The sequence below is a fragment of the Schistocerca serialis genome, chromosome 3 (assembly GCF_023864345.2).
Source record: "Schistocerca serialis cubense isolate TAMUIC-IGC-003099 chromosome 3, iqSchSeri2.2, whole genome shotgun sequence".
Classification (NCBI taxonomy): Eukaryota; Metazoa; Arthropoda; class Insecta; order Orthoptera; family Acrididae; genus Schistocerca; species Schistocerca serialis.
The window spans coordinates 106441886-106455347 of NC_064640.1; the positions used below are offsets into that span (position 1 = coordinate 106441886).

General features: G+C 40.5%; 1 protein-coding gene across 1 annotated transcript in view; it reads left to right on the top strand.

The window, feature by feature from the left end:
- Nucleotides 1-13462, top strand: part of LOC126469783 (synaptojanin-1) — a 132287-nt gene that overhangs the window by 80620 nt on the left and 38205 nt on the right. Inside the window, exon 11 of the mRNA XM_050097025.1 lies at nt 3288-3470. Coding sequence (XP_049952982.1) covers nt 3288-3470 — 183 coding nt within the window. The remainder of the gene's footprint in view (nt 1-3287; nt 3471-13462) is intronic.

Genomic DNA, 13462 nt, shown 5'->3' on the forward strand with positions numbered 1-13462 from the left:
CTCAAAGAATTCTTAAGTTATAGGACCCAGTGTGTTGTCCTCAATGGCGAGTTTTCATCATAGACAAGGGTATGATCATAAGTGCTCCAGGGAAGTGTGATAGGACTGCTGTTATTTTCTATGTATATAAAAGAATTGGCAGACAGGGTGAGCAGCAATCATTGGTTGTTTGCTGAGGATGCTGTGGCATATGATAAGGTGTCAAATTTGAGTGACTGTAGGAGAATACAAGATGACTTGACAAAATTTCTAGTTGGTGTGATGAATGGCAGGTAGCTCTAAATGTAGAAAAATGTAAGTCAATGCAGATGAGTTGGAAAAACAAACCCGTAATGTTTGATTACAGCATTAGTAGTGTCTTGCTTAGCACAGTCATGTAATTTAAATATTTGGACATGATGTTACAAAGTGATATGAAATAGAATGAGCATGTGAGGATTATGGTAGGGAAGGCATATGTTCAACTTTTGTTTATTGGGAGAATTCTAGGAAAGTGTGGTTCATCTGCAAAGGAGACCGCATATAGGATGCGAGTGCAACCTGTCCTTCAGTACTGCTTGAGTGATTGGGATCTCTACCAAGTCAGATCAAAAGAAGACATTGAAGCAGTTCAGATGCGGGGTGCTAGGTTTGTTACGGGCAGATTCAGACAACACACAAGTGTTACGAACATGTTTCGGGAACTCAAGTGGGAATCCATGGATGGAAGGTGACATTCTTTTTGAGGAACACTATTGAGAAAATTTGGAGAACCAGCATTTGAAGCTGACTGTAGAATGATTCTACTGCCACCAACATACATTGCGCATAAGAACCACAAAGCTAAGATATGAGAAATTAGGGCTCACATGCAGACTTGTAGAGGGTCGTTTGTCCTTCGCTCTGTTTGCGAGGAGGACAGGAACGGTACGGTAGTGGTACAGGGTACACTCTACCACATGCTGTATGGTGGACTGCAGTGTATCTATGTATATGTAGATATTTGTTTTGCAGACCTCCCAGAATAACACATATGGGATGGAGACCACTCATTTGGAAAATGTTGCACAAAGTGTCCTGATTTGAAATGGGACCATGTCAAAAAATAAGTGAAACAAATTATTTGGGTGCCAAATAAAGAAATTTTTCCTTGCCCTCAAATTCTATGGTGATTACATTTTTATGTTTTTTAACCCCGAGACTAAAAATGTATGCAGCTTTCAGGTGAATTCATTTTCAGAGCTAATAGAATCCACACACACACACACACACACACACACACACACACACACACATTGTCATGATTGACCACATGCAGTTTTAGTGGGTGAGGGGTTGTGCATGGTGAAGAGGGTTAGGGGAGGAAGAAGGCAGAGAACAGGATAGGCGATTGAGGAAAACTAGCTGACAGCTGGGAAAGTTGGCAAGACATATGGATTAGGAATGTGGCACCGGTGAGCTTATTCTGGCCACAGGCATGAACAGTTGTACGTAGTACAAGATGAGACGCAGTATGGCGTGAGAAAGGGAAGATAGAACAAAGGAGGAGGGAGACTGCAGAGGGAGGTGTGAGTGTAGTGTAAAGAAGGTTGTTGAGTCATAGGGCAGGGGTGGAGAACACGGCCTCTAGTGTCCTACAGATTTTTCAGAATATTAGTTTCTGACCTGAGCACTTGTGAGCTATATTAACTAACTGCTAATGTAGTGCTGTAATTTATGTGCATAGTGGCACACTTACAAACACCAAAACCTGCAGAGTTCCTCAGCTCAGCAAGGGGATGAGTTGGGTTCTGAAAACTTTGTGCCTGACTGAAGGTGCGAAACATAATTTTGTGTAGATCACTTTAAAATTTTACTTCATCTTCTCCTAATGGAAACATTGAATGAGGCAAAGTGTGAAATAACGCTGAGATATGTGGTCTTGCCCATGATCAAATTTATTGTCTTTCAACAGTTCTTGCTCTGTTGAAAATTTAGTTACAGTTTTATCGTATTGGGACAATTTTATGAGAGACTTCTCGTGACAAAATATTTAAATTCTTGACTAAAATTGTTAACATTAATTTCTTTTATAAATTTGACCTTTAATACAAATATGTGCTCTTTTTCATATTATTTACTTATTATTTCACTTGTACACACATATTCAGTCATTACTTATTAAATGTAACCATACATACTTTGGTTTTATGTCACGTGGATTATTTTTATATGAGATACTGCGGTTTTACATTGCTAAGAACAATGAATAACCCTGCACTTGGGTATTTTTGTCAGAGATGATTGGTTTTGCCAATTATCATTTTTAATTTTAAAATGTAACAAAATACTCAAATTATTAGCCAGAACTGTTTATTGATTACTCAGAAATTCGTGTTAAAGACAAAATTTTGAAATAACAAATTATAAGATTTAAAAAAAGGTATCGGGTTCATCATTAAATATTCAAATCACATAATACATTATAAGCTGTCTAAGATGGCTGCTTTTCGAGGTCTTTATGGGGATTTTCAAGGTCTTTGTGGGGAAGGGATTAGTGGAGATTGTGGCCAAGAGAATTATGGAATCTCGGCTACACGGTGCCCTGTGTCCACCTCCACCCCTGTTCCTCACTCATCCTGTACTCCACTTCATCTCTGCAGTCTTCCTCTTCTGTTCTATATCCCTCACCCAATCCACTCCTCCACATCATCATGACCTGTGCACAGCTCCCCCTGTCTGTGGCCAGAACAAGCTCACTGGTACCACCTTCCAATCCTGTGAACCTGCTGCATCTCCCTCCCATCTATCAGCCACCCTTCCCCCACTCTCCCTACTACTATTCATCTCTTTGCTCTTCTCATCCACTTCATCCATCACAGCCATTCATTACAGTAGAGTTGTATTGCTAGCACAATGTCATCAGGTGGGACAGTGTAGCTGTGGAAGTGTGTGTGTGTGTGTGTGTGTGTGTGTTGTGTGTGTGTGTGTGGGGGGGGGGGGGGGGGGAGGGGGGTGCTCCCTTGCTCGTTTGCGTGTGTTCTGTTAGCTCAGAAAAAGAATTTGTCTGAAAGCTAGCAACACTCTCATTTATTTTTATGTACCCGTCAATACCTTCAGCTATACTGTCAGTTGTTACATTTAATCAGTACATTATTTATATTCCATCGAAGACTTTCCATTACCATAAAACATCACATTAAACAAATATAATCCTAACAGCTTGGTTTTAGCTGTCTTTCTGTATCGATGTAAATGATATTGCCACACCGTAGAATATGATACAAATTTAACGTTACCTTTTATGTTTGTTTCTTCTTATTTTACAGCTCCAACAAGTGTTTTACGGGAGATGTGTAAACGCTGCAATGAGTATGTGTTCATGTCAACTGCACGCATTGCAGTTGGCACTTACAATGTGAATGGTGGCAGACATTTTCGCAGTGTTGTGTACAAAGACCTTTCATTATCAGACTGGTTGCTAGATGCCCCAAAGCTCTCAGGATCTCAATGTAAGTGTTATTTTAAATGAAACATTTAAATTCTGCCATATGGAGACTGCTTTTATAGAGTAATGTATGACATAATTGTGCCACAATAATTAGCATAGACATTTGTAGAAATCATAAACCCTAACATAGGGCGTAAAGCCCAAGTATTATAAAATCATTCAAAAGTGAGAGCCGTACAGTCCATTTGACAGATAAAATAGTCACACATACTCAAATTACAAAATATGTTGATGTCTGCAGTGATTTAAAATAGATAACACTGAATGTAGATGAAATATTGATATATTAGAGGACTGAAAAGAAGTGAGAGAATTAAGAAGGCTGCTTCTTCTTCTTCCTTGTCTTGTCTCATGTCTCCACGGGGTTGGCATCTTATTTTGGATTTGGCGTCGTTAGCGGTGGTGGGTGGCTGGGTACCCTTCCTGATGTTGCTACTTCCTCTGGGAATGGAATTTGTGTATCTCATCTATCTGCATCTAGTGTTATCTTATGTGCAAGTGAGAGAACATTTTCAGAATGTTTACAAATCGTGTAACAGACGGGACGTAGGTAGCAGCCTGGTGTTCAACCAGTCAGGAGGACGACGGTTCAATCCCGTCTCCGGCCATCCTGATTTAGGTTTTCCGTGATTTCCCTAAATCCTTTCAGGCAAATGCTGGGATGGTTCCTTTGAAAGGGCACAGCTGATTTCCTTCCCTGTCATTCCCTAACCCGAGCTTGCGCTCCGTCTCTAATGGCCTCGTTGTCGACGGGACATTAAACACTAATCTCCTCCTCCTCCTTTCAACCAGTCGCATGTGGGAAACCTCCTAAAAACCACATCTGGGCTGGCTAGCACGCTTGCGCTCATCATTATTCCCCCAGGTGGATTTGATCAGAGGTCTGAGCACCTCCCTGCGTCCCACAACCAGGCATTTTAACACCCTCAGATATCTGGGAAGGTAGAATTAAGAAGACTCTGTAAGAAAATAAAATGAAATTATTAGATATATATATGGCATAATTAACCACTTTCACACTGAATGTGTACAGCATTTCTTAGTATGATGTTTTGTAAAAGTTTGGTAGAAAGAATGCAAATTCAATAACCTTTCTCTTCCGCAGTTCACTTTGCCACACAGCAGTCTCAGGCACTGTGAAGAATATCATTCTGTTGCACGTCACACTGCAAACTGTTGTTTTCATTGGGAAATGTGTGTAAATAAAAGCCCCAAGGGAAGAGGTGGTTTCATTGATGCTCTTGATGCCACCTCCAGAGGCCTTTTCATGTTTATTTTGAGTGGCAGTATGTCTGAAATGTTTTCCTTAGTCACACATAAGGAAACTACATGATTTCAATGGTAGGCATCACGATTCTGACATCCATTGCAGAGGTGTCAAGAATAGCTGTGAGGTGTTAGTAAGGCACGTGTGACAATCTCACCATAGCATGACATGTCCATGGTAGTATTGGACAGAATTGTGGGGAAATTTTGTGCCAATATGACCTCATTAACTCACTTTATACCTCACATGAATTTATGAGCTTGGCTTTTTTTGCATATGTTGACAACTAGCTATTTGAAACATGGCCCAGACCACAGGCGATGTCACAGGGCACAATGCTTTTGCACCATTACAGAGGAAGGTTGTAGGCACTTTTGAACCAGATTTCAAACTTGTGAGTCCCAATGGGGGAAAATGACCGTGTTTCAAAAAAAATTACCCTTTAATTCTTTTGAGCAATGTATTTTTGTACTACAACTTCTCTTGAGTAAATTCTGTATGAATAAAAGGACATTGTACAAATGAGACCAACCAAACAAGGTAGTGCAGTTGTTAAGGCACTGGACTCATATTTGGGGGGATGAAGTTTTTTCTTTGTCTGATGCCATCCTGATTTAGGTTTTCTGTGCTTTTCCTAAATCATTTAAGGCAAATGCTGGGATGGTTCCCTCATCAAGACCATAGCTGATCCCCTGTCCTATCCTTGTAAAGCATACATATATAAGCTGTTTGTATGTGTATTTTTCAGCCATTTATTTTCATTGTATTTTGATGACAAATCATATATCATTTTAAGGTGATCCTTGGATGAATGAATAAATTAAGGTAGAGGTAGAACATTAGTACACGTAGTGCCTGTGTCAGTGTGGAAGTGATAGAAGTAGCACAGAGAACATAAGGATGTACAGGAAGACAAATAGCAAATAAAATGTGGAAGTATTAATTCAGTTAAAGAATAATAAACAGAAAAAGGTGAAAAGAGAAAGGAGAGGAATGTGAGGTGAAGGGTCAGATGCGCAAATGGATGGGGGAATAAATAAGCAAATAATAAAAACAAATTAAATTCTAATGAACATCAATACAGGAAAGGGGGTGAACAGCAGTTACTGAAAGAAACATGTTTAAAAATTTCTCAGAATTTGAAAGCTTCACTGTACATAACATGTTTGAAATAATTCTGATCTAATGTGGTTATTTAGTTTGAAAAGGTAGGTTTGTTCTGATTTTCCTTTTGAAATTGGTTTTTTAAAGTAAAAAAAGAGATAGCTATGTACTTGTTGCACGAGATGAGATGGCGAGTTACCTACTTGTGATTTCCAAAATAAAGCACCTGCAAACTGTCATAAACATATGTAAATTTTTTTAAGTGCATTATCTGAAAACTACCTTGAGCAGTTAAACAGAGAACCGACTTGTGGCGATAACATATTAGACCTTCTGGTGACAAACAGACCCGGACTATTTGAAACAGTTAACGCAGAACAGGGAATCAGTGATCATAAAGTGGTTACAGCATCAGTGATTTCAGCCGTAAATAGAAATATTAAAAAAGGTAATTAGACTTTTCTGTTTAGCAAAAGTGACAAAACACAGATTTCAGAGTACTTGACGGCTCAACACAAAAGTTTTATCTCAAGTACAGATACTGTTGAGGCTCAGTGGACAAAGTTCAAAACCATCGTACAATATGCATTAGATGAGTATGTGCCAAGCAAGATCGTAAGAGATGGAAAAGAGCCACCATGGTACAACAACCAAGTTAAAAAACTGCTATGGAAGCAAAGGGAACTTCACAGCAAACATGAACATAGCCAAAGCCTTTTAGACAAACAAAAATTACATGAAGCAAAATGTAGTGTGAATAGGGCTATGCGAGAGGAGTTCAACGAATTTGAAAGTAAAGTTCTATGTTCTGACTTGGCAGAAAATCCTAAGAAATTTTGGTCTTATGTCATAGTGGTAGGTGGATCAAAACAAAATGTCCAGACACTCTGTGACCAAAATTGTACCGAAACAGAGGATACAGACTAAAGTCCGAAATACTAAATGTCTTTTTCCAAAGCTGTTTCACTGAGGAAGACTGCACTGTAGTTCCTTCTCTGGATTGTCACACAGATGACAAAATGGTAGATATCGAAATAGATGACAGAGGGATAGAAAAACAATTATAATCGCTCAAAAGAGGAAAGGCTGCTGGACCTGATGGAATACCAGTTCGATTTTACAGAGTACGCGAAGGAACCTGCCCCCCTTCTTGCAGTGGTAGGTCTCTGAAGAGCGTAGCATTCCAAAAGATTGGAAAAGGGCACAGGTCATCCCCGTTTTCAAGAAAGGACGTTGAACAGATGTGCAGAACCATAGACCTATATCTCTAACGTCGATCTACTGTGTAGGGGGGTTTCGAAAAAGATGATCATGTGAAACCCAGCTCGCGCTATTCGTCCACAGACTCAAAGGGCCATAGACACAGGTTCCCAGGTAGATGCCTTGTTTCTTGACTTCCGTAAGGCGTTCGATACAGTTCCCCACAGTCGTTTAATGAACAAAGTAAGAGCATATGGACTATCAGACCAATTGTGTGATTGGATTGAAGAGTTGCTAGATAACAGAACATAGCATGTCATTCTCAATTGAGAGAAGTCTTCCGAAGTGAGAGTGATTACAGGTGTGCCGCAGGGGAGTGTCGTAGGACTGTTGCTATTCACAGTATATATAAATGGCCTTGTGGATAATGTCGGAAGTTCACTGAGGCTTTTTACGGATGATGCTGTAGTATATCGAGAGGCTGTGACAATGGAAAATTGTAGTGAAATGGAAGAGGATCTGCAACGAGTTGATGCATGGTGCAGGGAATGGCGATTGAGTGTCAATGTAGACAAGAGTAATGTGCTGCAAGGACATAGAAAGAAAGGTCCTTTATCATTTAGCTACAATACAGCAGGACAACAACTGGAAGCAGTTTATTTCATAAATTATCTGGGAGTAGGCATATTAGGAGTGATTTAAAATGGAATGGCCATATAAAATTAATTGTCGGTAAAGCAGATGCCAGACTGAGATTCATTGGAAGAATCCTAAGGAAATGCAGTCCGAAAACAATGGAAGTAGGTTACAGTACACTTGTTCGCCTGCTGCTTGAATAATGCTAATCAGTGTGGGATCCGTACCAGATAGGGTTGACAGAAGAGATAGAGAAGATCCAACAGAGAGCAGCGTGCTTCGTTACAGGATCATTTAGTAATTGCGAGAGCGTTACAGAGATGATAGATAAACTCCAGTGGAGGACTCTGCAAGAGAGACACTCACTAGCTTGGTTCGGGCTTTTGTCGAAGTTTCGAGAACATACCTTCACCGAGTAGTCAAGCAGTATATCGCTCCCTCCTATGTATATCTCACGAAGAGACCATAAGGATAAAATCAGAGAGATTAGAGCCCACACAGAGGCTTACCGACAATCTTTCTTTCCACCAACAATACGAGAACCGATAGAGATACTGAAGGTACCCTACGCCACACACCGTCAGGTGGCTTGTGGAGTATGGATATAGATGTAGATGTAGATTTGCAAGGGAATATGTAATAACATTGAAATATACAAGAATTGCTTTAATCATACCTTGTAATATCAAATCTTCAGAAAATCGGAAAATGCTCTGTTATTCCTTCACTTTTACATCTTCAAACATGCCACAAAATTTGGGGGTGGGGTGGGGGGTGGGGGGGGGGGGGGGGGGAGATTGTCGTCGAAAGTCATTCTTCTAATCTTCAGATGATGAGTTACGTCCTTGTCCTTCTGGAGCTCCATAATGTGGTAGGTTTTTGTGCAGGAAGTTTGTAAATGTAATATCAAGTGATGGACATAGAAATTTTTTATTTGTCCCAAAGTGGCAATATTGATGTTCAACAACTGCAAAGTGAGTCCTCAAACTGTCCATTTCTTCACTTGTGGTTTTGGATGCTCTTTTCTCCTTTGCCATATCCACATCACCATTATTCATTCAGAAACATGTTGTTATAAACTCAGATTTGTTCTGTTACTTGTGGCAAGGGTGAAATTTTTTTTTGAATTCACTCATGTGCTAGTCATTTTAATGATCTTGTCTATGCTGCTGTGAGTAAAAATCTCTTTTCTCTCATACACCTCTAATTTATATCATCTTTCAAAAATGTTTAGCCTTTGTGAATGTGTAAACATTTTATAACACCTTCTTCTACATGGATCTTTCATGCATACTCATGGATCGGGCATTTTCCTGAATGAAATGTAGAATTCTCTGCACTATTGTATGAATTAGGAAACATTGTTTGCCCACTGTTCTGGATATTTTAATTTTTTCCTAGTGTTGCTTGTTCTTGAATTAGTTTCTTCCATGCATTCTAAATTCTGTCCTTTTAAGGGCTGCACACAGTAATGTCATCTTCAGTTGCTTTTTCCATGTCTCGTGATCTACTTTGTTAACATTAACTGGCTTTTAGTACTTGAAATAAAAGCACTTGCTCTTCTTTGTGACTCTTCATCTGATTCATCATCAGATGATGGTTGATATTCCAAAATAGCAGAGGGGGTATCAGATGGAGAAACTGAATTACAAGTGTTGCCACTGGCAAGCAAAGTAGAAGGCAAAGTGGCTGATTCTGATGGTTTTACCCTCAGGACACGCAAAGAACCAGTGCCACCTACAGAACAACTGAAACATGTTTTAGTATATTGTCTATTTTATATTTGAAACATTTCTTACTATTCAGCTTAACAAACATACAAAAAAAAAAAAAAATTAAAGAAGATAATATTTAATGTTACCACTTAAATGTCTCTAAGGAAATTAACAAAACAGGTAAGAGGAATAAAGCATTGCAGTAGGATTTCAAAACTATGGTACTTTAGGAGAATATTGTAATACATATCAGGATTAGACTCTAAATTCCATAGAACAGCTTCCATCATCCCCCCCCCCCCCCCTCTGGAACTCATAAATAACAAAACTATAATAGAGTTCTGAAATCTAACATACACACCTAATTTCTTCACTACAACATAAACTTGACTAACATGTAAAGAATGGGAAAAAAAATGTTCATCAAACATTTTTGACAATGTAGATAATATTATTGATGCTCAGGCTACAGAAATATACCAACATTGTATGCTGGTTAAGTATTATGCCAATGTAACTCTAGATACATACTTCTAGCATTATAGTTATCTCATCATTGGCAGTTCATAAGTTCACCGGACAAAACATTTGTGTACCCAATGTGCACACATAGCTGAATTTTTAAGCCTGAATAAATGGCACAGCAGTCGAGTTGTGTGTTCAACCTCATGTGCACTGCCTCTGTGTGAGCATAAGGAAGTTGTGATCAGTTAGACATGTATGTTTCAAGCGGACATTGCAAATAAACAAGGATAAATGTAAGGACATGACAAGAGTGCAAAAGGAGCAATCGTGTTTGGCTATGCCCATGGCTATATGGTGTGTGAAGGTGCTGGATTTGTTGGCATTTCCTGACGGACTATTTGTGTCTACAAGCAGTGGTGTAACACACATGGCCATGAAACATGATGTAAGAATTGTGGTCAGAAAAAGAACCTGACTGAGAGGGAGCCAAAATGCATTTCAAGGCTTGTGAATCAAAATCACTTCCGAACATTACAGGAATTGCTGCAGGCAGTGAATGAAGCAGGAGAACATTCTGACGGGAACTGCATGCAATGAAACATTTGGAGCCAGTCACCTCACAAGAGGCCATTGCTTCCACACATAAAGCTGCGCATCTTCAGTGGGCTGGAGTTCATCAGACATGGAGAGTATTTGATTGACACAACTTAATGTGGTCTGATGAATCACATTTTTGCCTACATTCAAATGATGCACATTGATGAGTGAACTGGAGGCCAAATGAAGCATTTCATCCTGAATGTGTCAAAGGTCAAGTTCAAGCTGTAGATGGGTCTGTGACGTTTTGGTGGTGTGTTTCTTATCATGAATTGGGCCCGATCACTGAACTGAGCACTGGCATGAACCAGCATATTTATTTAGACATTCTGAATGAGCGGGTTTTGCGTTTCAGTCTACATTTGCATGATAGTATGTGATATTCCTATTTTTTTCAAGACAACAACAGCAGAGTTCATTGGGCTGGGAGAATATGTGACAGGACAGGTTTTCTGAACACTTCCCCGTCCTGTTACTTATTGATTGACTTGCAAAATCATCATACTTGAACCCCATAGAAAATTTGTGGTACACATTGGAACAGTGGGTAAAGTGCCGACATCAGCATCCTAGCAGTTTGGTGGAATTACACGATCAAGCCCTCGGCGAGTGGGTTAACTTGGATGTGATGTAGCTGCACAACCTTCTGGACTCACTTCTTAACTGAATCCAGGTGGTTATCAAGTCCAGGTGTGAAACTACATGGTATGAAATGATGCTTGTAATGATTTGTCTCGAGGTGACTTAATTTTTTGTCCACTGAACTTATTGCAGCACATCTGGGTAACTCATAGCACAGAAATACTCTCTTGTTTAATACGTACCTATTTATTGAAATTAATGTGTCCCAATGGTAAATTCTGAGATATATCCAGTTGTAGCATTAAATTGAACACATCAAGTAGGCGAGAGCCATTTACATAACTCAAAAGTGCAAAAATTCGAGTTTTCTAGTTCGTGTACTAATGTGATGATATGTTGTAGAGCAAGTTCCCATCTCCAGGTCCAAATGGCTGGTGGGGTGTAGCAGCCATGTAAGTGTCTTGAGTCTTTCTGTAGAGCAGGTTCAGCAACTGGGTACTGGAAATTGCCAATGCAAACAGTTCTGCTATGTTTATTCATTTGATCTGCTGCCAGCCTGGAGGTAGCCAATTTTTTAAGTGCCAATCAGTTACAATGTCAGTTCATAAATAATGTGGGTCATTTCACATGTTGATCTACCTGCAATAGGGCTGAAGTATGTATCAGTGGGTGGGTGCACAAAGTAGGTAGAACAGGGGTCATATAGTTTGACAAGGATGTTCCAAATTTTGGGAAGGTGATGGAAGATGACAATAGGTAAGATACGGGAGGGAGAGGTGTTCTTGTTTCAGGGATTGACTTGAGAAAGTCATAGATCTTGTGGAGAAAGCTGTAGAGGTATTTAAGGTCTGGGTGCTATTGCAAAACGGAGGGTGCTTCTGACTCTTTCAGAAGTAGGAGCTATGCCGGGAGGAGAGGAGACAAATTTTAAAGGAACAGTGTTTTTTAGGCTGCTTGTGGCAATGTGAGAAGAAATAGGGAGCTCTCTGATCATGAACGAAACATACATGTATGGAAAAATCAAACAATGGAAAATCCAGTATGAAATAATGACAGTATTATGAAAATGATAGATTGCTACTCACCACATGGAGGAGATGATGAGTTGCGGACAGGCAAACAAAAAACACAGTTAAAATTCGCAAGCACAACTCACGCATACATGGCCACTGTCACTGGACACTGAGGCCAGACTGTGAGCAACTACACATGACGGGCAAGCAATAAGTGTGGTGTGGATAAGGAGGAGGCTGGCATGAGGAAGGAGAAGTATAGCAGGGTAGGGGTGGGGAACAGTAAAGTGCTGCTTGTGGGAGTATGCAGGGATGTGGGAAGAAGAGTAGTGCAGCTTAGTGCAGTCAGGAGGCTAGGTGGCGCTAGTGGGGGGGGGGGGGGGGGGGAGAGAAATAGAGGAACAGAAAGAAAAGTGGGGTGGGGTAGAGAGACTAGTGGGTGTGTTGCTGGTATAAAAGGCTGTGTAGTGCTAGAGTGGCAGCATGGTGTATTGCTAGAGTGGGAGCAGGGAAGGGGATAGATGAATGAAGGACAGGACTAATAAAGGCTGAGGCCAAGGGGGTTACAGGAATGTAGAATATATTGCAGAAAGATTTCCCACCTGTGCAATTCAGAAAAGCTGGTGTTGGTAGGAAGAATCCAGATGACACAGTCTGTGAAGCAGTCATTGAAGAGAAGAACATTGTGCTGAGTAGTGCACTCAGCAACTGGGTGATCCAGCTGTCTCTTGACCATAGTTTCTCAGTGGCCATTCTTGCAGACAGACATCTTGTTGGTTGTTATGCCTGTGTAGAATGCAACACAGTGGTTGCAGACTGGCTTGTAGAGCACATAGCTGCTTTCAAAGGATTCCCTGCCTTTGACAGGATAGATGATGCTTGCGACCTGACCACACTGGAGTAGATGGTAATGGGTGGATGTATGGGACAAGTCTTGCACCTAGGTCTATTGCAGGGATATGAGGCTAGAGGTTTGGAACAGGGGTGGAGTAGGGATGGACAAGGATGTCTTGTAAGTTCAATGGGTGGCAAAATACCACTGTAGGAGGGGTGGGAAGGATAGCAGGTAGGATATTCCTCACTTCGTGGCACTATGAGAGATAGTTGAAACCCTGGTGGAGAATGTGATTCAGTTGCTCCTGTCGTGGGTGGTATTGAGTCACAAGGAGACAGATGAACAACCCAGTTGCTGAACATGCCTACCCAACACAAAGTTCTTCATTTCAATAACTGCTTCACAGCTGGCATCATCTGGACCCTTCCTACCATCAGCTTTTCTGAATTGCACAGGTGAGAACTCTCCCTGCAATATGTCCAACATTCCTGTAACCTCCCTGGTCTCAACCTTCATTAGTCCCTGTCCATCCACCTATTCCCTTCCCTGTTACCACTCTAGCACTATACAGCCTTCTAT